We start from the raw sequence: 27,206 nt of genomic DNA, 5'->3' as shown, positions 1-27,206 counted from the left end.
AAATTTCAGGCACTTTATAGTCTGGTACAGTAATATTTAAGGAAAAAAAACCCCATAATGATTCCAATTAATTTAAATTTCCACTTAAAGTAGGGAGGAGAGAATAGTTCATTTTGGGAACAATTTGCAATTCTTTTGCTGATGTATTACTTTGTAAATGGAGAATCTCTCTTAGGCATTTATTGAGACCATTTGGTCTTCAGGCAGAAACCCATAAGAGGCAAAAACGCAGAGAACAAAACATGAATTCTGCAAATCCTCTGGGCCCATGTTCTGTGTGGCTTTGTGCTAGGGATATGCAGGAATACTGGGTCTGTCACACGTAGGGCTGGCCAGAAGCCAAATGTGAAGATTTTGACATTTTTCATTGGAATAAAAGCAAGACCTTCTGAAATTTTTCACTAAATAAACAGAGATAGTGCTGCCCACCTCCCCACCCCTCTTCCAACACAAACCTGAACAGCAGTAAAGTTGTCCTGGACTGGATTCAATTTCAGCAATTAACTGCAATTACAGTTGAGCCCTTCCAACTATTTCAAATCCAGAACTATATTTCCCAGACTGGACAGTAGTGAAAAGAAAGTGCATTATTATATTAATAATTTTATTTTACTTCAATAAATATCTTTATAATTATCTGTTTCATCTTTTTGTGGTATGGTTTTTCCTTCTGGGCTGGAAACCTTGGTTCCGTCCCCTTCACTCATCTGCTAAGCAGCTCAGTGACCCTGGGCAAGTGATATATGACCTCTCTGTGCCCTGGTTTCGGCATCTGGCAAAAGAGGCAGCAACATGAATCCTACTTTTTTCCAACACAGGGAAAGAAGCATGGTAGATTAGTACTGCATATTATTATTGATGATTGATTTTCTGTTGCAAGTTAAATCAGGCTGAAGAGCGGCATGAAGTCTTTTGACACTTTTCCCCGTCCCAGAGAACACCATTTCTGCAGTCTGCCCCAAGCTCAAACCACCCCACTGTCATCTGAAGGCTTTGAACTGTCTTTCCCTATTTATGCTCAGAAACATATCACTTTCAGGAGTGGCCAAAGCAAAGGCTGCTTTCTTTGAGGAGTTTCTTTTTTTTTAATCATCTGTAATAAAATGCACAGACCGTAACTCATCTGCACCGCAGAAAAGCCTGAATCAATTGACACTGCCGCTTACTGACATTTCATTAGGCCAGTGCCAATAGCAGATATTGATCCGATGGCCAATACAAGTTTGCAAGGACCAAGCCTGCCTGATCTAGTTGGAAGCTGTCCCATTGAAGGGGCAGTGTCTCGCAGTGGGCGTACCACCCCGCAGCTGAGCTAGGAGGCAATGGGAAGCTCCCTTCAACTCTAGGGTACCTAATGGTGATGTGCTGGCAGGACTGGTGGTGGCAACATGGTCTTGGTGCCCCACTTGGTGCTATGTGTCACCAGCTGTTTACATCAGCGTGGAGTTCTAAAAGTCATGGGATGGTTTTGTTGTGGTGGGTGGAGGCTGTCTTTGCTGGGATTCTCCTCCACATCTAGTGAAAGATTTGGAGTCTATTGAGCTTGGATTTTTAGCCTTCTGCAGGGCTTCTCTTTCCCAGGGGTTGGAAATCCACCACAGTCTCTATAACTACCCCAGCTTCCCTTCTTGCAGGAGCTCTGTGGTACACAGAGCAAAAAACATCTGCAAGATGGAAGGAAAGAAAGTCCAACAAGAGTGTTAGAAATCTGCTCTTCCCTCTGCCTTAGGGCCAGGCAAAGAAATAGGAGAAATATCTCCCCTGCCCTTTGCTCCCTCTAATAACTGCTTCAGTAAGGAAGAGAAGGGGAAGGGGAATGGAAAGGGGAAGGAGAGATGAGTACATGATACTCTCCATCAAGAGCACATCTGCAAGAAGGAGAGATTGGTAGAAGGAGGCAGGGAGCAGGAGGAACCATTTAGTTTGCTCACCCACTGAATGACCAACCCAGGCTCGCCTTGTTTTCATGGAAGAGTTGTTATGGACTGAAGGCAGGCGTGAGTTTAAATCCCAAGTGGATAAACCTAACCAGTGAGAGGGAACAAGGGTCCCCATGAGACACTACTCAGTAATAGTTACTCTGCAACAGTTATCCCAAAATTGCTCTCTGCTCAATTTCCCCATGTTTAACCATCTCTGTGTTGTGTACAGAAAACAAATTAGGCCCTGATTCAACAAAGTATTTCAGCTCCCAGTCCAATTTAGTCTTTGTATTGGGTTCAGTGTAGAATTTAGGGTCCTGAAAAGGAATTAGGAGGCTAAAGCTGGGTTTCATCGTCCCAGGTTGTGACAGGAGCCCCATAGGAGGGATTGTGTCTCTTTGGATCATGGTCACAGTTCAGTCTCTCTTCTGAGGCCGCACAGACCAAAAAAATACTCGTCTCTGTGATGGACTGACTCTAAACTAGGCCAACCAGCAATAGACACTGGTTGAAAAATACCATAAATCCATAAATGAAGTAGCCTTTCTAGTTAACTGTTTTAAATAATTTTATATGTGGAAGGTGTGTTTTGCTGTCCTTGATGGTGTTGGAGAAATGGGTCTGAATCTGGCTGTTCTGCAACATGCTAAGGCATCTGCTGTTCAGTTAAAGCAAAGAAAAGAGAAAACAGTGAGGGCAAAGAGGAGCAAAAGAAGTGACCAGTTTCAATTCCAGAGTCTTGTTTAAAAACCACAGCAAAGCTCCCTGCTGCCAAAGGTCCACAGTGCCCTTCTCCAGCATCCCTCTCCAAGCAGAAACAGAGAGCCCAGCAGGCATCAGATATAACAGCTAAGCCTGCAGCAACAGAAAATCCACGGTTGTTTTTCCCTGGGGTACAAAGAGGAGAGCTCTCTAAGTGCCGAATGTATGGGGAGGAGGTGCTCAGGTCTGGGCGACTGGAAGAACGGAAGAGCTCCTGATTCAAGAGACTGAGCTGCTAAAAAATGCAAAAGATGCTTTTGTGGTTGGTGTGAATGTGTGTAATTGTGCAAACAGAGTATAAAGCTTTGGCATTTCTTTTGGAAATCTGACTCCTTAGCTCAGCACATGCGTAGTTAAACATGTAATCACACCATTTGAAGAATCAATGCCCATCACTCAAGCTGAGGATTTGACTGATCCTTCCTTGCAAAGTAGGTGTCAATGCTACCCTTAATCAAGGTTTGACTGATTACCAGGGCATCGGGAAAGAACTTCATGTGGCATTGTACATCCCTTGTGCTCTGCCCTAGACGTCTCAGTGCAGCAGTGCCTTGGGCCCTTAATCTTGAGTTGAAATCCTGAGAACATTTATGTGTAATTTTTTTATGGCTGTGTTTTTAATGAACTGTCTCAGTTTTGGCAACAGGCCAAAACGGTGACCCCTCTCTCTCTCTCTCTGCTATCAGCCATGGATCCTAGTCTCTCGGTTATAAATAGTTAGCAATGATAGAGGGATTTCCGATTAATTGGAGAAATGAGGGCAGTGTTATTATCCTCTCTTACACTGGGAGAGATGGGGACATGAAGGGACAGTGTGATTTGCACAAGACCTCCCACTTGACCGAAGGTCAGGCCAGCAGAGTTAATCCATCCTCCTGAATCCCAGCCTGGTGCTGTATGTGTTGGGCCATGGCGCTCTCGGGATGTGACAAATGTGACTTGGATCTCTGCCTGCTTCTCTTCTCTTTCTTCTTCAATCCAGACATGTTTTAAAGTAAAACAGGATGACTTCAGATCCATACCAAGTATGAAGTAGATGGGGCAAACTCTCAACCGCTCTCTTCTTAATATGCATGCTTGTTCGCAAATGCAGATCAGCCTAATTGACTGCCAGCATGCACAGATGTCTCTCTGCAAGAGTAGTTGGGTGCCATGTGAATTGATTGCAAACACAAAATGGAACCAGATTAAAATTTGACCTACAGTAACCAATTTCTAAAACACAGAGCAAGCAGTTACAAGGTGATGGAAGTTCTGGGCTCTGGGAAATCAGTTGTTGGCTGTTGTTGGATTCTTTTGAAGGGTGTCTCCCTCCCTACGTGCTCTGCTTTTTCTTTAGATGAGCAACTTGGGCGACACAGATCTTTATTAAGTCATGATGAAAAGATTAACCCCTTTCTTGCACATAAAATGCCATTAAATTTCCCTTAAAAGGGCTTTTTCAACATCATGGAAATAATTCTTCTTTCCTTGAAGTGACGTCACTGTTACTTGGATTGGAAATCTTCACATCTCTTACAAGTCAATTCTATAATCGCTTAGGAGGAAACTACACGAATACAGTTTCTCCAAAGAAAAATTAAAATGTGCTTGCGAGCAAGCTTTTGCTTTTGCATGCTACCGTGTCTGTGAAGTCAGGATCAATGGAAATTTGTGGAAAGGCTATTATTTACTGTTTCTTTCAAGCAGCCAACAGACTAACCTACAAAAATCTTTTCTTCCAAAATCCAGCATGAAAGACTGTTTAGTGAAACATTCCTATCCCGGAGATTAACTAATTGCTCAGCAGTCAGTCATTTTCACTGCACAGCCAAGGACAGCAATTCCTCTCCCACACGCAGATGGAGCAATGGTTTAACACAAAACAGTTCCTGGGACAGGAGGATTAAGGAGAATTTACTGGAGAGCAATTAAAACAGTTGTTAGAGCAATTTGTTTTTGAGGTTGAATTTCACATCAAAGTAAAGCTATCTGAGGAGTGTACAGAGCAGAAGAACAATAAAGCCATCATTTCAGGCCATCTATTCTGCATCCTCAGAGTGCAGATTAATAAAGTGAACTAAGAGGACATGGAGATTTACAGGAGTAAATTAGGTGAAGCAGCCTAAATGCAGTTTGCATTTGGAAAGAGGCACCCTGGCTTCAGTCTCTGTTGGCTCTCGCTTTCTGTGGCTTCAGCTCCCTTCCATTTCTGCCAGATTTCTTGTCACTGTCATATTCAGTAGAGGGTTTCTGACCATGCTTCTCGGTTGCAGAGACTCCTGCCAGTGCAGGACACTGCGGTCGGAGGCCGCTCTCATGCATGAGCCATATCGAAAAGCTGTTAATGGAAGCTGGGTCAGAGCCAGTGCTCCTTTCTGGCCCTTTGCTGATGTTTGCTGGTCTTGCTGGCTTGGTCTTCCCATCCTAGCTGTCTGCTCCTACCTCCTTGCCGTGCCCTGACCTAGGAGGAGGCATTACTCCAGACTCTCCCTTGGGGTTAAGAGCTGGAATTGCATCTTGCGGGCGATGCTGCCATCGCCCTCTCTTTTTTGGAAGGGCAGTAAACCTGCAATGAAACAGGTTTTCAAGGCAGGGAACCAGTCCAGACACAGTGAGTCCCTCCACCGTGCATGGCAGCAGCTTCTTACACCCATCCCAAAGGAAGGTTTGCATTAACGCCGGCTGTTGAGGTTTCTCTGGCTTGCTGTGAGGCTCACAGGCTGGACTTTCAGATGAAGGACAAATACAGATGGCCCGTGGCTCTTCTATCAGACTGAACTGCATTTCACAGCTCTGCTAGCCCAGGCCCCAGGGCTCCAGTTTCTTCCTAATGGCAAACAGAAGGGCTTGTGTGAGGTAATTTCCTATTCATTCATTTCTGTCCATTCTTTCAATAGTTTAACTTTTTAAATTTAAGTGCATTTTAATGCATGTAAATTAAAAGGAAGAGTTGTTAACATCTTAAAGTTAATTTAAAAAAAAATTAATATCTGAAAAAATGAGATTTAAAACTTTTTAACATACAAGTAGTAATAGCGAAAAATGTTCTCTGTGACCTGCCTAGGTTTAAAAAACACTTCAGTTTTGGAGCAAGCCTGTTTACCAAAGGTTACACATGAGAAATTGGGCTTGACTGACCTAGTCTTCAGAATATAAAAAAAAAAGGGTCCCAGATATGTCCTGTTTTGACAACAGAATGCATCTAGAGAGGGTTAGTCCTCAAGGATTGAGGGATGAAGCATCCCAGACTCACATGAGCACATCAAAGCAATGGCCTGGGAAGGGTTTGCTGGTGATGACAGCCCTTAGCAGCACACAGTGCTGATGCTGGGAGAGATCTGAGCAGGATCAGTCCTGCAACACCTGGGAGTGGGGTGAGATTTGCAATGCAAAAGGGTGGTTGTACGGGAGCAGCCACAGCCATCCCGGGTGGGCTCCAGTTTCCCAGGAGCTGTGGGGAGACGGGACCAGTTCTCCACCAACTGTTGGAGGGTTTTCCCAGAGAGCAAGGTAAGAACAGGGGGCCTTCACCTTCCCTGTTAGTGGTTTGTTACCATTGCTCCATGCGAACAAAAAGTCTGTTTTTTCACAAGCTCTCACTTGGACCCGCCAATCTGGCATGGTCTTCTGTGCAGTTGTCGCTCGTCCTCCCTCTGCAGCTTTTAAAATAATAGTGTTTATCTGGAAGGACTGGCTGGTCTCTGAGGCTGGGTGGAGAACGCATCTCAGCCGGGAACTGGCAATACCCCAGCATGCTGTGGGGAATAAAAATAGCATCAGATGAAGGGTATAATACACACACACACCCCCCACACAGAGAAAAGCTTTACGGGAAGGCTTTTTACACAATCTGCACCAAACCCTGACATTTGCACTGCTAGAGGCAGGGGTTTGGATACTTCTTACCCACCATCACGTGGAGGATGTTGGCATCCAAGGGACATGCAGAAAGCTCCCTTTATAAACACAGGAGACAAACAGGCATTTCAGGGTACATCTTGTCTGACCTGTTTTAACATCTAGCTGCAGGTGAAATGAGTCACACCCTCCAAGTGCTTTTTTCTCTCCCTCGACTGTGCAGCGCTCCTGGAGGATGAGTTCAGATGCAGACACAGGCTTCGTAGGTGAACTCTGTTCTGAGTGTCTGTGCTCTGGAAATTGGGTGTATTTTGTAGTTTGCTCTTAGGAGCAGGAAAATAGCACACTTGTCTGAGCACCGCATGGGTTGGGGTATCCTGTGTCTAAATCCTGGATCTGACAAAATTGGCCTCTCTCATTAGCATAAGAAAAATGGCAATTACTTTTCTACAGTGCAGTCCAAGATGTGAAAATTAATAGTATTTTTTGCAAACATCTTTACAAAAGTTTGTTTTATGTTGTGCAGGCTAGGCGTGAATTAAGCTTTCCTTATTTTTTCCAGTTGTATTTGTTGGGGTTTTTTTAGCATTGTTTCCAAAGAAAACGAGGTATATGTGATTGCAGCATTTGTCTTATAGTGGTTATATCATAAAAAACTAAAAGTCATTTGCCAGCTTCAGCTAAGCTTGTGTGAAGGACTTGCCTTGAATCTTTCCAGGCCAAGGAGGCAATGGAAGACAGCTCTCCTGTTTCCGAATAAGGACCTATATAAAAGGGTGCCAAGACCAACACACCTTGTGAGGACACTGACCCTTTTTATGTGAATTAGACATTCCCGTAGGACGTGGACCAGATCAAATCCCTCTGGTGGGATCTGAAGGCTGGTGAAGGAGCTGTTCTCTGGGTCTCGGCCAGCTGCAACCAAGCTGGGAGCTGCCGTCTCTTCAGTGTGGTCCAAGGGAGGGTGCATTTCCCTAACACACCGCCTCCATCCCCGCAGCCGGCTTGGAAAGTTCCCACTTGCTCCGTCCACTCCTCCCACTCGCTCCATCTGCAGTGTTTTCCAGTACAACTGTGGGTCTGTGTTGTCAGATGGGTCACTGGCGTGGTCCAGGTTAAAAAGAGCCCTATTTATTTCTTCAAATTTATTAACCTGGATCATTCAACTGATCTCATTTTCAGTGCTGCTGGGGAGGGGAACAGTGAGTAGTTGTCTTCAGGGCCACAATATTGAATTAAAGTGCCTTCTAGGATGTTACTGTACTAAATGGGAACAAAGATACAGGGATCTGGACAAATACATTGGATTGTGAGTAACCAGATGAGAGGGAGATGCATCTTCTACAACACATTAATACAGACAAGATATTTACTTCTGGAACAAATTTTTGAGAGGTGACTACCACCCACATGAGCCTAGCCTGTGCATTAATAAGTGTGACCTGTTGGTTACTGATTGCAGCCCTAGTCCAGCCTCATGGCAGGGCTCCTCATTCTGCTCTACGTGGATGTATGTAGCTGTGGGGACTAAAACATTCTGTTTACTTTTTGTTCCAGTTTTTGGTGCTGCAGAAATGCCCAATGAGCTGAGTCAAGGACAGGGTCTCCCCTTGCTGCAGGACTCCGGCATCCTTTGCCGCAGGACTCCGGCATCCCTTGCCCATCAGCCACATTTGTAGGATGCCACAGCTTGGGTCCCCAGAGTTTATTAGTCACTGTGAAAATCTTTACGTTGATGGCTTTGTGTGGCTTTCCCTCTGTCTGACTCGATGCACACCCACTGTAGTCATCACCATGACAACTGTGTGCCCTTTTGCTATACTGTTATACATTTCTGTGAATTTCCGTGGTGAGGGGCAGGCACATATTGAATGCCACTAACAACAGCATGGGATGTTCTAGGAATGGGACAGGATGATAACTGGTCAAATATTTGCCACTTTTATGAACTTACTGTAATTCTTCAAGACTTTTACCAGTTATTTAATCCATTCATGTACCTTCCATGGAGTCACTTATTAAGGGACCTTTGTGAATGGAGCAAGGTCGTGGAGGGATGATTTTGGCAGTACAGGTACAAAAAAAGACAGCAGACAAGGAATGCATTTCAAAGCATCTGGAAAGGCCACAGCTTTACTGATTAATTCAGCAGTAGATGGGAGAACTTGTACGTGTGTCAGCCTTGAGCTGGCTCCCTGACCTCTCATTGCTGCTGCCCTTGTCTGCACGTGGATTTGGGTTCGATTATACAAGCTGGCACCTCACAGGAGCTGCTCCAGCAGTAATGTACCCATCGCCAATACCTTCGGTCAGGTCCCTCTTTGGAAGTGGTGATGGGCTGAGTTCACAGTTATGACAAGTTCCCTCTTGGTATGGAGGGGAGGGAAAGGAGGTTGGGGTTAAGATCAAATGAAGAATTTTAAGTTCCTGTTTTCTCCTTGTAGATAACCCAAATACTTCAGTTCCCAGGGCTGACCATCAGTTACCTTCTGCTTAACCTTTGTCAGCTCAATAATTAATGTCACTTCCATTCCCCCTCCTTCCCAAAATAAATACATTAAAGCAAGAAAAACAGGAATGTGGTCTCGTGAGACGGGATTTGTGTCACACGGGGCAGTCTTTCACAATCCCATCCATAAATGAAATGAAGTTCTACACTGAATCTCCATCACATTAATGAATTTAGCACTTGCCGTGAGACAGGGGGATGGCTTTTTACTCCTTGAGATGTGCTGTACACACAGTTAATTCAGTTTCTTCTGATAAATTCGTTTAGGGTTTGTGTCTATTCCTGGGACATACCTTTGGACAGGCCTATGTATAACCACTCTGAAAAGGGTCAGGGACAACTGAAATAGCTCATCCAATTTAAGATTTCAAATAAGCCTCTCCAATATGCTGAGGAACGTCAGATTGCATGAGGTGTTTTTCTGTTCTTGTTTATAGAGAAAAATAGCCAGTAATAGTTATTAGACATTAATAGAATTAAGTCTCCATGTAAACACATTTAATCCTATTCTGGCTTAGGTTAAACCACTGTAGAAGTGGATTAAATCCAACCACATGAAAAAATTCCTAATATGGAAAAATTTGGTAATGAAAAACAACTAGTACTGCTAGAATTCATGTCTCATTTTTTCCCCAGTTCTTTGCCTGTATAAGAGGATGTTTCTTTTCTTGTACTTGTACATATTCTAATGATATCAAGTAGTCCTGCTCAAGACTAGATCCCTGCTGCGCTAGGAGTAGTACTCTCTTGGTTGAGGGTGGACGTCCTGAAGAGGGGACAGTCTGCATGGGGTGACACAGGGGTGACATGGATTCCTTGGGGTGACAGAGTAGTTCGGTGGGTGAATGAGGAGCAAGACCCTCATCTCCAAAGTGCCGTAATCTCACAGTGTCACCTGGGATTTGACGGTCTGCACAGTTTTGCATTTCAGAGTGAAAAAGAAAATAACAAACACCTGTGAACATATCCAGGTTTCATGAGAAAGCTGAGGGGAGGGTGGGTGCAGGGCTGTGAATCAGCCCACCTTTGCTCCCTTGGAAATACTGCTCCACCAAGGTAGATTAGTCCTGAATTCTTGACCCCCAGCTAACCCCTGGATTTCTGAGTCCCTGGGCATTTTCTGTACTAATTCAGAGTGCAGCAGGCTTCTTCAAAGTAGCTACCCATAATCATTTCAGGGTGTAGCACTTTCTGTCCCAAGCAGAGAAAGAGGAAAGGATTTATTGAAGAGCTGTTCCAGGCTCCTGCCTGCATCCTACGAGAGGCTGAAGGAACATCTCCTCCTGTGGAGGTGACAGCAGGGCTTTGGGAGTGTGTCTTCTCCACTGCATGGGCATAAAGTGGGGAAAAAGCCCACAACTGTGAGTGGTTACCGGGTCCTTGGTCTCACTTGGCCGGAGCAGATTTGCACTGCAAATCTGATGACGTTCATCACTTTGGCCGCCCATCCCTGCAGCAGGGATGCGTTCGGCTTTCCCCAAAGCATTGGCTCCGTGCTGAGGCACGGCAGCCCTCAGGTTCAGACCCCTGTGCCACTGGGCTCGGGTCATCCAAGTGACATATGGCCAAGTGGTTCTGGGGCAAAAAACCCAAACATAGTGATTTCCTGGCTTTCAGAAGGGCCCACTTCAGGATTATGAGGTACGGGCAGTGTCAAATTCGTGAAGTCCTTGCTTTTCTTCTGCAGAAGTCACAGGTAATTATATTCTGTGCAGGGAGATAACCTCTGGCTGGTGAAGCTTTGAACTGAGAGGAGAAAGGGAGAAATGAAAGAACAAGAGTAGACTGGGGGAAAAGGGAGCCGAGGGTAGTTTTCAGTGAAGTGCAAGCGTTCGGAGAGAAATCAAAAACTGGTGCTGCGGTCTTTGTTGTTGTCGTTCTGGTCTTTATGAACAGGTGGCAGGACAGAAGTTGTCCAAGTTACCTCGTGCCTCTCCCAATGGCGCATTCAGTGCTGCGCCGGACACAGGACCGCTGTGAGCCCCTGCCGGACCGCAGGCAGCTGCCTGCCTTGCAGCATCCCCGGCTGCCTCCAACCACCCGCCAGGCAGAAGCTGGCAGGGGGACGGGGGGGTGCTCAAGCTGTGAAGTAGGGTCATGGCCAGAGAGCAGGGAAACGTTGGGTAGAGGATGTTTTCCCCACCCCAGATGTTTTCAGGGTTCCAGCCACTCTGGCCTGGTGCAACACGGGGCAAAGCAGCACAGCAGGAGAGGGAGATCAGTGGAGGAACCAGCCATCTTCTCTGAGACACGGCCTGGGGACACATCCTGGCAACTGGTTGCTTTCAGCATGCCATCATCTGCCAGAGGTGCCACGCTGCCCTCCAGGGAAAGAAAGGCACAAACAAAACAACACAACCCACCTCCCGAATCTTCATTTAGAGAGTGTGGCTTCAATTAAATGCAATTACTTACTTTTGAATCAAGGGCAACTTCTCTTGCATGTATTTGCTGTCCCCAGTGGCTTCTCTGAGAGAGAGAGAGTTGCTCCATGAGGGTAGGCGCTAATGAAGGAGAGCTTCCAAATGAGTGCATGTGTCGCTGCATCTAGGTCAGAAGAGCCAGATGAAAGTATCTTCCATGTTTCTCTCTTGTTTTTGTTTTTTTTTTTTTTAAACTGGGCTTCTAATAAACATGTTAACTTTCCAAATTATTATAAGCAGCTGCATCTATCAGCAGCACGCAAGGATATATTTACTGCATTTGAAAGCTCTCTAACGAAGCTTTGAAGTCCAGCTCATCCCAGATTCATACGGGGAAGGAGCTGTAGCCGTCGTGGCACTCTTCTGCTGACTTCTGAAGATGTGAAACTTGAAAGCAACTATTTCTTTGCAAATACGGACAGGTGTGAGAAGCCTTTTTATAAAAAGTAAATAGATATTGAAATATGGATACTCAAATGGATACTTCAAAACCTACATCTGACTGTCACAGAGTTTTGTTTGTGTATTGCAGGGGCTTTCTTTTACTCTTCTTACCAACACTATCCCTACACAGTCCATATTTGCACTTAATCCCGTGCTGCTTTTCATTTTAGTATCATCATCCAGAGAACCAGAGCTTCCTTATACTGCCTCAGTCCTGCATTCAAGAAAACTGGTTGAACCTCAAAAAAAAAAAATTTAAAAAATTTCATATGAGTAACATGCATAAAATCAACAGAAAGGTTTTTACTCTGTGGATTCTTCCACAGCTTGAGGCTCAGATTCCTTTTTCTCAGGGGCCTGAGAAATGCTGCAGGGTGAAATAACTGCAGCATTAAATAGCACGGCATCACGAAACAGTGGATATTGCTGGGTTTTATAATCACAAACCCTGTTATGGTGCTTCTGCATGGTGCTCCCAGTACACCCACACATATTAGACATATAAACTCTCCAGGAAACGCTTGTGCTGCTGTGGGAAACCACACGGCGTGGCACACGGAGAACCTAATTGCACCCTCCAGCCACTCCTACAAAACTAGCAATAAGCAAAGCTAGAAAGTATTGAACACATTTGGATTTTCCAGTCTCTGGAAGGGTATGTATGTTGAATTAAACTTAGAGCTGTGTAGTCTCTACTGAATTACTGTTTCCTTTTGGTCTGTACTAAAGATAGTGATGGAACAGGTATGAGCGTGTGTAATGGGTAGGTAGGTATCACAGTATTTGGGTTCTTGCTCGCTTTCTTTCTTCTCTTTATTCAGTTTCTTTCCTTCTCTTGGTGTCGGGATATTTGTAGTTCTTCAGGGCTCCATCTTCTGCATCAAAAATAAAGGTGAAACCCATTTTTAATCTACACTTTTAAGAAAGTGTGTGTCTCTGTGTATATATATGTACCCTATCTATGCAGTGGCATATATCTGAGGTTACTATGTTGTGATCAGCTCCATTTAAATTCACTACAAGAAATTAAGATAGAAAGGAAGGAGAAATGGCTGTTCCCTCAATACTGTTTCCCCATCTCCCAGTAATGTTCACCATATGCGATGTCCTTTGGGTGCTGACTCTGTTGTGGATTTATCCCCCATAGATCATCTTCCGGAAGATCAGCGATGTCAAGAAGGAAGAAGAGGAGCGCCTGCGCCAGAAGAACGAGGTGACGCTGAGCATCCCTGTGGACCACCCTGTGCGGAAACTCTTCCAGAAATTCAAACAGCAAAAGGAGATGCGTAATCAAGGCTCAACCCACATCGACCCGGAGAGGAACCAGCTTCAGGTGGAAAGCCGGAGCGTGCAGAACGGGGCCTCCATCACAGGCACCAGCGTGGTCACCGTGTCTCAGATCACCCCCATCCAGACGTCCCTGGCTTACATGAAAACCAGTGAGGCCGTGAAGCAGAACAACAGGGATGCGATGGAGCTCAAGCCAAATGGAAACGGGGACCAAAAATGTCTCAAAGTAAACAGTCCCATGCGGATGAAAAACGGGAATGGGAAAGGGTGGCTGCGACTGAAGAACACGATGGGGACTCACGAAGAGAAGAAGGAGGACTGGAACAACGTCACGAAGGCTGAGTCCATGGGGTTGCTGTCTGACGACCCCAAGTGCAATGACTCGGAGAACGGTGTAAATAAAAACCCACTGAGGAAAACAGACTCTTGTGACAGTGGAATAACAAAAAGTGACCTTCGCTTGGATAAAGCCGGTGAGACTCGCAGCCCTCTGGAGCACAGCCCCATTCAGGCTGATGCTCGGCACCCTTTCTACCCTATTCCTGAGCAGGCCTTACAAACCACGCTGCAGGAAGTCAAGCACGAACTCAAAGAAGATATCCAGCTGCTAAGCAGTAGGATGGCTGCCCTTGAGAAACAGGTGGCAGAAATTTTAAAAATATTGTCTGAAAAGAACGTACCCCAGATCTCTTCCCCCAAGTCTCATTTATCACCCCAGCGGCCCCCCCAGATACCCTGTCAGGATATTTTTAGTGTTTCAAGGCCTGCATCACCTGAATCAGAAAAAGATGAAATCCACTTTTAGCATATACCTATGTGTATATATGTATACAGTATATATGCAGAGGTGTATATATACCTTTATACATATATATGTGTGTATGTATACGGTAAATATATATACATATATATTTTCACTTGCATCCAATATGACTTGAACACACCAAGGATTTTGATATGTAAATATTGCATGTCCAGCTGGATTCTGGCCTGCCAAAGAAAACAATTATTAACATAGATATTGCTTGTATAATATGCAGTTGACTGCATGCACACTTTACATTTATTTATAATCTCTATTATGTAATAAAAGAATGACTTTTGTTTAACAAAGGCAATGTACTATTTAAAGAATCAGGGTCTAACCTGCCAATATTGCCATGACAGTTTTGATCTCAGGCTGGGTGAATTGAGCTTTTATTTCCTCACTGTCTTTTCTGCCGAGTTAAGCAGTAGATTAACATGACGTAGAGGACACGTTCAGACTCCAGTTAGTATTGTTTCCTGGTATCATTCCATTACAATATACTGTATATTTGGTGATAAATTCCCCTACTTCTCCTAAAGGGAGGGCTCAGTTCAGTGGCCAGGGAAGGGCACCGTGTCTGGTGCTGGGGTGGATCACTGGAATTTATTTGTGTGGGTATTGTGCATGCACAGCCTTTTATTTCAAGTATCCTCCTGCTCTTTTAACATCGTAAGTAAGAAATAATAATGGTGATTTATGTAACAAAATGAAACTAACAGAAACTGTCTCAGCTGCACTCCCTGAGTGTTTGGGGGTAACTTCTTTCTTGAAAACCTCCTTTTACTGATGCCATTTTTACTGAACTGTTAGAGTAACATTATGTAGATTCTCTCTGCAGCACTCAGCGATGGTGTCCGGATCTGTCAGTATCTTCATTAGGATGTCCCATTTTTGCAGGGTTGAGGTTGCTCTCCCGCTGTCCCCCCCATTGCCCCTAGCAGAAAGACTTTGCACGAGGTCTGAGCAAGGGAGAGAACAATCGTATTTCAGCTCCTCGGGAGCCATGTGAGCAGGTTTGAAAGCCTGAAGTTAAAAAGCTGCAGTTAATCCCCCTCCACTCTCTTTTCTGAGGACGCTTCTCAGTCTGCAACTGCCTTTGAGAAAGAGAGAAAATAACCAGTCAGGGCAAAATTCCCTTTAGTCCAAGGTACCTGGACGACAAAGTTTGGCTAGGAGAGTGGTGGGTGTGTTGGGGAGATGAAGTCCTCCCTAGGGTGCTGCCCGCTTGCCCTTGCCTTGGCCTTGTGGAAGGTTTCAGTGCACGGAGGGGAGGCACGCTTCAAGAGCAGGCTTGCAGTGCCCGCACAGCCAGTCGTCACACGTACGAAGTCCCTTAGGTCTGTGTCAGACGCTCTGACCCTCCTCTTAGTTGGCTCCCATCAGCATCTCCCAGTCTTGAATCATGCTCAGAGCCCGTCTCCACCTCCTCGGCTCGAGCATCGCCCTCCACGCGGCACTCCTGGCTTCGCAGGGCTGCAGCAGGGCAGGCTCTTGCACTGGATCCTGCTTGTTCTCCTGTTTGGAGCTGAGGTTTTGGACTCTGCCTGGGTCTGCACCTGAGTGTGGTGGGGTTTTTTGCCTCTCTGTTTGCACTGGTTCTGAATCCAGGTACATGTGATGCACAGCAGAAATGGCCATCGCAGGTTCAGAGCTGTTAACCGGTACAGCTTGAGGCCAGCCCAGCAGAGTGCAATGGCTCCTTCACAGAAGGATTTCCCCTTCACGCTTAAATGGCCTCTTGCATCAAGATCCCATGTTTTCAAAAGTGCCTGGAGTAAAACATATGTGTACCACAAGGCATCACTACGAATCAGGTAAATAAAAGACATGTTTGTAATTAGTGGGCACCTTTACCAGACACCAATACCAGAACCGTTACTTAACATTAGGAAACTAAACTAAACTAAATTGCTTCCTGAAAAACTTAAAAAACCAAACCAAACCAAACCATCATTTACAGTAGTGGCAATTAGGAAACTGCATCTTAGGGTGAACATATCTTCTACAGTGAAATCCAAACCCCTGAATTCCCAAAAGTTCATAAGAAAGCCGAAGAAGTCATTGCTTCTGTTGTGTCAGTTCCTGGAGGCTTTTTGGGAGATGATGGTCTTTCTCATTTGCTGTTCCTTTCTGTCTGGTTTCTGCCCCTTCTTCAGTTCCTTTCTTTAGGAAGTTATAGGGAAAAAAAAAAAAGGAAGACTAAAAAGCCACCAAAAGGGACAGCTCTTCCCAAAAGCCTGGTGGTTAGGCTGCCTGCTCCTTATAGTTTTCCACAGCTGCAGTTGCCACTGTCAAAACTTTCAGTTGTATTTTGCAGCTGTTGTTCTGACAGAAGTGTAAGTCTGTAACTCTGCTACCATGCTTTGGTCTTCAAGGACAAACTGCACTTGCAAAACAGCAGGAGCTTCACGGTCCTACTCTAAATCCTACCCTGGGACTTGGGTAGTTAATTGGGTGGTTATAGGGTTAGGGAGTTACAGGGTTGCTTCAGGCTCCTGGAGTATGTACAGACCTTGTGCGTACAGTTTAAGTGCCAAGCTTTGAAGAGTTGAATGTTCTTGTCTGACTCGGATTGCTGGTTAAGACAGACACAGCAACTGCCCAGAGCTGCCCAGTGAATAGCTGAGTCACGGAGGCTGTCTGGGGGCCAGATTTTGGTAAAGTTCCTCGAATGCATGAATCTGCCACGATGCGATGCTGCAGAAGAGCCAGCAGGGTAATGGGGGTGACTTCGTTAGAAAGCTTTAGCCTTAATGGCATTCCTCTGCCTTTGTGAAGGACTTCTTTTCTTTGTAACTGATACTAATTCTAGTTAGAACTGCATGGCATGCAAAGGGATCTCTATTTAGGTTTATCTTGCAAGTCAGGTGTAACATTGTGCCACTTTACAGTGAGAGAACATGTAACAGGATTAATCTGACCTTGAAAATTATTTGAGCCCAGAATGTCTATTACACAACTGGTTAAAATGTGTAGTGGCTAAAAGCTATATATAGTCTAAAATACCAAGTTCATGAAACAAATACGGTGTTTCCAGGTCCATTTCTAGTGCTGCTTTGACTCTGATATTCCACTATTGTCCATTGCAAGTTCAGTGGAACCAGCTTGTACTTTGCAGGAGGTAGTAGCGCAATGGGTGTCTTGCAAACACGATAAACGCAGCCTGCAGATGGGCTATCCCAGGTCTTGTGTGCTGGGGGTGCAGCCGGAGGCCCAATTTGCAGGATTGACTCTGGTGGCTATTGCTCTGAAAATTTGGCTTGTACAATTCTGAAGCACTTTGCCTTTGCAGTTTCATGATGGGAGCATTACGTGTTGTTTCATGGAGCTGTTACCTGGGCACTGGTTCCTGTCCCCTAGCAGTTGTGCATGATGTGATCGAGCGTGCTGCCGACCGGGGCATTCCTTTTCTGTTAAAGAAGCATGAGTCATGGTCCTGTAGTTCAGGCTTGACTGAAAGCAACCACCTATAGTCATAAGTGCAATAAGGACACAAACGTGTCTCTTCCACCTAAGCCGGTGCACAAGCAGCTACGTGCTGCGTGGAGGGAGCTCTCGGCTGCATGCTCCCTTCCCTTTAAGAGCTGTATACCCGTACGGATGTTCCTGCTGTGTGCTGGTAACAGCGTTCTTAGCACTTACCTTGTGCTTTGTGTGTTCAAAGCATTTTACCTGCACAGAAGTGGATTTTATCTTTGTGGACTTTGGAATAGAAATCAAACGTGTACAGAAAAGTAAACACTTTCCAAAGCAAATGAACTAGAGTACCTTTAATAGCTTTTTTGTGTAACGTTACATATACGAGATAGAAGAGCACTTCAGGATAATAACTAAAAAAATTAATTGTTGTAGTGAAGATTCAGTTCTAATGAGTTTGTATTTGTAAATCCTTTTTTCCATCTTTCTGTCTTTGCCAGGGGACAGGGGTTAGAGCAGAGCTGACTCTGGAAGTGACAAAGTTAAGCTTTGCCCATTTGTTCTTTTCCCTCTTCTGCAGAAGTAGCACAACTATAGGGACTGGATGCTGCTGGCACCAAAGTTTGGGCTCATTGCTAGATTCAAATTCAGTCTGCATTTACCACCACATGGAAAGCAACTCTGTTACACAGGTGTGAACTGAAGGTTGAATCTGATGATCGTATTGGACCTTAAAGTGTATTTTGGATCCCAGGACAATTTTAGAGAACTGGCAGCTGCAGAAATAACGTTGTGCTATTTGCAAGCCGTGAGCAGTCGCTCTGGAAGTAACTGAGACCATTATACAGACGTCATCGTTTGCATGGGTCAGAAAACAGATGTTGTGCTCATGAAATAGCTTGGAGGCTTTTGGGGGAAAAAGATGTCCTGAACTGGAAGGGAAAATAAAGGGCCAAAGGTTTAATATGGAATTTGGGAGCGAGGAGGTAGAGGGATATATTATAATGAATTGACACTTTTTTACTTGGATTTTGAGCATTTAGAAAACCCAAACCTATCTTTTGGATGTCAGAATTGGACAGATTGTTTGTTAAAATAAATATTTTTTTCCTAAGTGAGGTGGCATCAAAGTGATACCTGTTTTTTAAAAAAAGCGTTCAAATACCATTTTCCTACAGAAGAGGGTTTTAACAGGTTTTGTTACTGTTGTTTTTAATAGGCTGCATCTAAAGGCTTTTTTTCAGTTCTTTTTTTGTACCAGAAGCTCCTGTGTTAACACATATCTTCATGTCTATAGGATCTATACTGCTTTGTAGTCTTGCTGCTAACATACTTGTTAGAGAGAGTTTGAGAAGTGAGATTCCTTTGGAGAAAGGCATGTCTCCGTGGCAGCCCAGGCTCTGTGACTCTCCCATCCTGAGCTGCAGTGAGAGCTGTGAGCACTAAACAGCAATAGTTTGCATTTTTCTTGGCACTTCTGGATCTGCACTGCTATCCTTCAGGGAATTTAAGGAAGGAAATAGAAAAGTCGACGCTGTCATTTTTCCTGGATGGCCCCAGTCCTTCACGTATGTCTGTGCTGCCAAAGCAGCACTTTCCCATGTAGCCTACAGAGAGGAAAAGTTTGATCCAGCTAGATTTCCACATCTGCAAATATTTTTTATAACTTTCCCTTTATTTTTTGGTACAAACTGATAACATGATCTCTACGTGTTTTGTTGGTTTTAGTACATTACAGTGCATTTCAAAATTAAATAAATTCTTAAAGCAAAGTGCTGAATGGACCTAAAACAGACAAGAAGTCCACATTATTTCTGGCAGAAAAGCAGCAAATTTTCCTACTGACATAAAGAATATTGTGCAAAGATCAGCTTCGTGATATCTAACAAATGACAAACAAAATAAAATCATCCTTACTGAGGGTGCATTTAGTCATACAGAAAATTGACCTTGTGTTGCACAGTGGGACAAGAAGGCACATATTGATTTTGAATATTCAAATGATAGAATCATTCAAAAAGGGCTTGACCAGGCCATGATAAATAAATCATATTAATTTTTCATATGTTAATCAGCCTCCTGATGCAAGGCAGGTGGAACCAGGCATCTGGGACAATATTCTCACAACCTTTTTATCCATTGTCTATAAAGCAGATAAGTACATTTCTTCATTATTTTCTGCTTGGAGATGTAAGTTTGCTTGGCCCATAGTCTGAGACTATTGGTGTGCACCAACTCAGTATTTGGCTGTCTGCCACAAATACATCAATTAGCCTTAATTAAAAGCCCTATAAAAAGGATTTTATATTAGGTTGGGCTCAGTCGTCCCCCCCCCATCCTCCCCTGCCAGTGGCATGAGTGTATGTTATCTGGCTCAGAGCAGATTCAGTTCAGAACGAGCAATTGGCAGAGTATATTTCTGCCTGCCTGCCTGCAAAGGATATATCAACACACCATATGCATATATACCTGCCTATTTGGAATGGGGACTCAGATCTGGCCCGTTTAAGACAGGTGTTTTGGACAGGTGGGATAAATCGTGCTGTGGAGGTGCCAGTCTCTCATCATTTACTGTAGAGTAATGACTTTAGATTAGACACTTTATTTGTAGACTGCTGGAGGGTAAATGAAGTGAATGCAACCCATAACTCAAGCTTCCAGCCTGATCTCGTTTGTATAAAAAGATGCCTCCTAAAGGGACTACTTACCATCTTCCCAGCACAGAAGAACTTTCATATAGGTGTGACTAACAGTACAGGGAACGCTGAAATGTCTCAGCCTGCAGCCAGAAACAAAGTGTTCAGCTCCTAAACTGCTAATGAGAGCTCCATAAAGACACTCAGATGCTCAGTTCTTGGCCTGTGGTGATCAGGTTTTTAACTTTTTACCCCAATGCCATGGCAGGATAGTCCAGGGACCCCCATTTTCACAGGTATGTAGCAGTTGAGATGCTCTTCATCATGATGCGCAACGCCAAGGCACCGCAGGGAATCGCCAGTCAATTTTGGGACAGTAAAAGACCACCACCTATTTGGGATCTTTGACTGCTCTGAGGTCTTGAGGATGTTAGGAGTTTTATCGCTGAGCTGTGGCATGCAGTGGAAAGAACCCAAGGCTCGGAAACATCCAACAGGGGAAAACTGTAGTGAAGAACTTCCAAGGTAGACAGAGAGTGACCAACTGCCAGGCGATTGCCCAGGCTACAGCAGAGCCCTGGCTCTGTGCTGTGCAGTGGGAGGAGAGGGGGGAGAGGGAGAGGAAAGAGTGTAAAGAATAGTGTCCAAAAATGGTGACAATGTTCCACTGAAGTCAATACTTACTAGTCTCTGCGTAGTGGCTGTTTGCATCTTCCTAATTTATTTATTTGGAAGTTGACAGGCTCCTCTTTCCTTCAGGTGGCATTTAAGGATGAGTCTGGCAGCTCTTTCTGGGGTGACAGCTGCGGAACAGGGAAAGGCCATTAGAGGATACTCAAATATAGATGCCCTTAGGGGAAAATGTGGGCTTCAGGAGAGCCAAAGCTCTTCCAGCTTGCCAAAGACCTGTTGGAAGGGGGCATATAGTATCCAAACTGTGTAGCATCGGTGTTTGGACTCTATATTTGAAGCTGGCCCTGCTTTAAGCAGGGGGGTTGGACCAAATGATTTCCAAAAGGTCCCGTCCAAGCTATGTTGTTTTATCATCCGGTGATTCTGTACATTTTAATAGCACAAATAGAGAGCAGGTAAAATTTGAAGGTTCTTAGTTATGTTCCGTTATTTTCTGGTTTTCAATTTAAATACCATACTGAGGAATGTGGTGCCAACTTTCAAGATAATGAATATTTCTAAGAGCTGATACTTATCAAGCAGACACCAGAGAAATTTGGCATATTCTGAAACTATGGCATATAAATAAATGAAGCCCGTCACTGGGCATCAGCTAACATCCACACTTGAAGCCAAACACTGAAAAAAATGTCTCAGTGACCATGCAGTTTCTGGAAACAGTGGGCTAATATGGATGCATTAGCAACACCCACTCCCTCTTCCAACCTCTTCCCTGGCCCAGTGAAAGGTGATTACGGTGTCTGAAAATGCCATCAGAAAATCAATAGCATTTGAGCTGGTTTTCAGTGTTGCACTGGCAGACATGCACATCCAAGGCTATAGAAAACGTGTGAAGGGCAGTGGCAAGTAGGTTTCTTGTTAGTGGCTGGATCTGGAGGTGATTCTCAGCCCTCTGGATTCAGCCTGCTCCTGCCACTGTCAGTTTGTGGACACTATTGCTGAAATGGCCTGGGCTTGCCCAAAGGGTCTGGGTACGCCCATGCTGGCCCGTGCACATCCCTAGAGTCTGCCCCAGCCCCATTCCCAGGCTTATTCCCTGCTTTTCTAGGCACATTCCAAGGTTTACACCTGGCCCTATTAGATTTAACTGAAAAGCCATTTTTCCAGACTCTGTAACCTCCTCCATATCCATGATGCCTCACAGGGTTACTCAAAAAAATCCTTTCCAATCTGTGGCTTAGCAGCAAGTCTCCAAATTAAACAGGAATAACAGGGCAAGCCTTCTTCCATTCTCAGTGCACTATGTTATTAAACAAACCTTCATTTTAATTTTATTTATGGACCTTTTGTACAATCTTGAACAGTACAGTGTTCCATGGAATAGCAGGGATTGGAGAGTTTGCGGGTTTTAATGAGCCAGTTTGAGAAAGGGAACTCAAGTGAGACACCAGCTTCATGCTCAGTCCAGCATCTGCCATGTGTGACCATTTCCTCTGGTTTCCTCCTCTGGTTACACCTTAGGTGAACTTCACCACCAGCAGCACTTTGAACTGATGCCGTGTAGTGCTAGTAAAAGTCTTCTTCATTTCCTCAGGCAGACCTTAGGGCTCTGCTCAACATTTCCATGTGGGCTATGCCAGGACACGCAGGTGCTTTCCCGTCCTAGGCTTGGTTTCAGAAGAATTTCCTGAGTTGTTGCACCTCTTTTCTCCATCACCACTTTGTTTTCCTAGGAAAAAAACCCTTTTGTGCTGGTGTCCACCTCCTCCAGCTGGTGGGGCAGGAGAGGACACGCACGGCTCATTTCAAGCAGGCGAGGAGTGGTGTGGTACACGGTGCTTTCTGGCTGATCAGTTGGGAATCCAGTTACATCCAGGGCTGCTGCCAGGACCATTAGTCGGATGTCACAGTTCAGTTTGTAAATTAGGTGTCTTACCCGAGCTCTTATGGAAAAAGTTTTTTTTTTCTCTAAAGCAAAACAAAATTTCTGCTCTGCTTCTAATTAGTCCTTTGTTGTCCCTGCAGGATTAATTACTGCCTTCTTCACTTGTATCATCAAATGTTGTTTGGCAATGGCTTCTTTTTTTTTTTTTTATTTTAGGTATAATTAGGAGTCCTGGCATTACAAACAAGCTCAGTCAGGTGGTACTTAAAAATTACAGAGCTGGAATGTCACCTCCACTAGTAGTTTAAACCGAGCTCTTGAATACCAGCAACCCCATTGCACTCACTGCATGTTCAGAGCTTATTGCTGTGGGGTCATCAGCACATCAGTGTGAACGTCCTTCTCCTGCAATCAGTAACAGAAGGGTTTTTGTTCTGCAGAGTCCTCCCACGATGTGGCTCTTCTTAGAAAAGGACTGTGGGCCCAAGGATGCTATGGTACCTCCCAACTCTTCCTACTGCCCGTTGATGCTCTGTAGATTCCCAGCCACATTTTTTTTTTGACTTAAAGGAAGGGCTGAATGCCACCAACTGCATAATTCTATCAAGTGGTAAATTCAATTTATCGAGTAGGAGAGGCAGTAGCTAGCAAGGATTTGGGTTTTAAAAATCTGCCTTGTGGGAATTGGGCAAGCTACCAGAAAGACAATAAAGGATTTATCTGGCAATGCATGCCAAACATGTGAGCGGGAGAATTTATTGATACCAGTGAAAAAGCTCATTAGCGTTAAAGTGCAAAGCAAACACTGTAAATGTACCTTTCAACTGTCCCAATAAAAGCCCTGTACTCAGACAAGGGGAACTAAGGCTTGTTTCTGTGGAGTGCAGAACTGGCTAATCAGCTTTCCCAGAAAACTTGCATGCAAAACATGTTCCCTCAAATGGAGTAGTTAGCACTATTTTACTAGCACCGGCAAATTTCACAACTAACCTCAATGTATTTCCCCTGCCACTAGTTCCGCAGTGATTCAAAGATGCTCCTAAAGCTGGTACTGCAGTATTTCTCATAGGACAGGTTTGTTCCCTTCCTCGCTTGCCACTGATTGTCGATTATTTGCCCTTTAAGAAAGCTGTGGCCCTGTAAGGGACATGGGACACCACAATAAACCTGCAGCTTGTGGGGATGCAGTGGAGATAAAGGTTCACCATATTTTTTTCCGGAAAACATGCCAGTAACAAAAATATACTTGCTAACTGTCTAAAGCTCCAATGCCTTATCAGCACAGTTTATGTAATGAAATCCCATTAGTACTGCAAACCGTTCTCACATGAATTAGGACATGATACGCTTCATAAACTTTACATACCTATTTACTGTTGTTATGCATACAGCACTCGGCTGGGGCTTTTACATGCAGGTGTAGTTCTGTATCTTGTGATAATTTCTGCGTGTTTTCAAAGCTACGTAATACGAAGCAGAATATTTTCCACAATGAAAAGCAGTGTTTCCCTTCCTTGTTGGTTTATCTCTTTTCTCTTTCTCTTTCTTTCTGTCTTTTCTTTCACTTTTCCTCCTTCTTGACTTCTTTTTTTCTTGCCTAGATTATTAGGCTAGCAACTTGTAGAAATGGGAAAATTGATTAAGTAATGTTGTATCAGCAGATTTAATGACATAATGATCTGTTTTGCTATTTGTGTTCAGGAGAAATAATATGCTGATAGGAATTGTAGTTAGAGCTGATTTGTTAATGTCCTGCTTAAATACCAGCCAGTGACAGAGTGATTCAGTAAAGTGGTCTCAGCAGATCTTCTGAATTGTGTTCTTTGTTTTGAAGGTAAATATTTTCAGACTTCGTGCATCTTCTGTAAATGTTCTTATTGAGCTCGGTGGAAATCTTTCCATTAATTTCTCTATCCTCTAACCCAGTTCTCACAGACGGACCTGGACAGTGAGTTCCAGTGTGGGCTGAGCTTTCTCAAAACCGAGAACTGCGGGTACTAGAATTTTAATTTCAGGCCCTTGTCTAATGCAAATGGATCCAAGATTCATGCCCTACAAAATGCTGCATGCCAAATGCAGGCAGAAACGTACAGGATGTGTTTGAAGATTGGGACAGCAAGGTGAATTGCCATAAAAATCAGCTGAACCGATCAGGGAAAGGGCACTTTTTAATTAATACATATTTGAATCCAAATGACTTATTCTCGGTGTCTGAACTGTCAGTAATTTCCATCCAAAGTAACTGCTCAAAATTCATGACTGTCTAGAATATCCTTGTGCAAGCCAGATATGTACATAATCTGTGCAAACTCTCTCTGGGGAGAAGCACAGTTAAAAATAAAGTTATTATTGCTACTGCAGAGACACACAGTGACAAAGACAGGAGGTTGTGCACCAGGTACTGTGGGACTCTGAATCCTGCCCTGCAGCCCTGTATCCAAGCATTGCTGATTCGGACGTGGGCTGATGTGCTCAGCTTTTGTTTGTGTTTCCTCATGTCCATCCGCAGCTGGAGCGGAGCAGAGCATCACACAGGGAAGGAGCAGCTTGCGTAGGACTTCATGAGGTGTAGCCCTCACCCCAGACCCAGACCAGGCTTCGAAGGATGAAGTCCTGGCTCCATGAGGGCCATGGGAGTTTTGGCATGGGTTTTAGGATTCCTCCCCTGCCTTCCTCATCCCTTTGAAATGCTTATGTGTTCCCACTTATGTTTTAGGAACTAGTCATCCTAGTCTCTTAAATGAAGGAAAGTCTGGGGAATATATACTGGGAGGAAAGAGGGACGAGGGGTGGGCATGATCTTGCCTATATGTCTGTGCACCCCCAGCTCCCCAGTGGTGTCTGGTGAAGTACCCTCGTAACGCCGTGCTCACAGTATTCTGACAATTAGTGGCAGGGGGAGATTTTTCTAAATGAAGTGTGTCATCTTTGAGGACCTCATTACAGTCAAAATGTTGTACTGTTTTTCAAGCTTTTTTTCTTAGGCTTTCCCCCTCACCCCAAATGAGAAGTGAAAACTAAACTGAGCAGGAGCTGCTATACAAGCCTGCACAGAAGAGGCTAAATCTAAAAAACCACCCCAGCCTGCCCTCGTGATGTACCCACATGGTCTGTGCTGAGCACCCATCCTAGGCATAACCTGCCTTCTCTTTCTTTTTCTCCGCTGAAATGCAGCTGCACGGCCAATATACATATTTTTTCTTCTTTCCCTGGGAGCAGGCAGCTTTGTATTGCCAGCTCAGCGCTCACTGACCCACACTTGTGCCGCGATGTCTCGCTCTGCACCCCTGAGCACCTAACAGGGACAATCCTGCAGCGCTAATCCCTGGCTTGTGGGAATTGTTCCACTAACATTAGCAGGACTTTCTTCCCAAGCAAAGCATAATGGGCTTTAAAGCCTCCTTTTTTTTACCCTGAGGTCCTTAGTTTTGATTTAAAATTTCAAGGTGTCCCATTAGCTGAAAAAGCACCAGCTGGTATAATCGTGTTTGTGCAACCCTCATGGAGAAGTTGGGCAAAACAACTGGTTTTAAAAGCTCATATGGGAAAAAACTGATCTACAGAGTAACTTTTGAATGTATGTGATTCACAGACACTGGACTGCGGGGAAGAAAAATATTTTGAGAAAACTCTTTTTTGCAAGGGAGAAATTGGGGGAAAGGGTTATTGCTTAGATAATGTTTCTTTTGTTACTACTTGCTGCTCTTTGTACACTAGCCAATGCAAATGACATTCATGTTACTGACAATATTTTTGAACAGCCCAGCTATCTTTTTTGCTGTTGTTAATATACTGAGGATTTGGGGGATTTTAAATGCCTCTGCCTTTCAGGATTATTTCTACAAAAGCAATTGAGAACTGTATTTTGACAGCAGGAAGCTTATAAAAACCTAGAGAAAAAAATAAAGCATTTGAAATTGAACAGCTATAAAAGGAATGCACCTCTGCTACCATATCAGAAATCTGCAAAGCGATCAAGAATTACATCAAGGAAGGATCATCTTTGTACTGAAAATCACACATTGGTTCATACAGAGTGGATGCTCCCTTGACCACTCGTGTAACTGCCGAGGAAGAATGCGTGGGAACGCTTTGGTTAAATGTGACTACCCTGTCACTTTTGGACGTTGCCGTGTGTGGTCGATTGAAATTGGTTAATCTGTAGCAAGCTTCTTGTTGCACTTTTCTGTTTGCTAAAATTCAACAAGGAAAATGTGGGTCACTTTAAAGCATTGGCAGACAACTGTTTCTAACCCAAAGGATTATGGGTTTTAGCACAATGAACTGTACTTCTTCAGGGAGGATCAACGTTGATTTTTTTTTTCCACACGTCTTTATTTACATGTGGCTATATTTTCATTGATACAGAATAAAAAGTGCATTTTATTGACCTCGTGTGTTTGTGTTGTTACTTCTCTTGAGCTCTGGCACCATAAAAGCGATAGCTCTTGTTTTCCTGGCCAAAGCAGAACACAATTTTTTAAGATTAATGAGCAAAACATAATCTTATTTTTAGGAGGCTAGGGGAGGGGGGAGACACATAAATCTATTGTTAGAATAGAGCTTGTATAGAGAACAATAGGAACAATGCTTGGCCTTCCTCCTCACTAGCCTGAAGACAATAGGAAATAAATCAA

General features: G+C 44.2%; 1 protein-coding gene across 2 annotated transcripts in view; it reads left to right on the top strand.

Annotated features, from left to right (window-relative positions):
* Positions 1–26,959, top strand: part of KCNH5 (potassium voltage-gated channel subfamily H member 5) — a 172,435-nt gene extending 145,476 nt beyond the window's left edge. Inside the window, exons 11-12 of one of the 2 annotated variants that reach the window (XR_011324618.1) lie at positions 13,048–19,136; positions 19,184–26,959. Coding sequence is in view for 1 of the 2 variants with exons in the window: in XM_069783228.1 (XP_069639329.1) it covers positions 13,048–13,995 (948 nt within the window). In the remaining variant the exon portion in view is untranslated. Of the gene's footprint in view, positions 1–13,047 lie in introns of both variants that reach the window. The other variant, XM_069783228.1, reaches the window with a different exon arrangement.
* The last annotated feature ends 247 nt before the right edge of the window (positions 26,960–27,206 follow it).

The sequence above is a fragment of the Haliaeetus albicilla genome, chromosome 5, assembly GCF_947461875.1.
Source record: "Haliaeetus albicilla chromosome 5, bHalAlb1.1, whole genome shotgun sequence".
NCBI classification, from domain to species: Eukaryota; Metazoa; Chordata; class Aves; order Accipitriformes; family Accipitridae; genus Haliaeetus; species Haliaeetus albicilla.
Note: the sequence above shows the minus strand (reverse complement) of the source record. Positions and strands in the feature narration are given on the sequence as shown.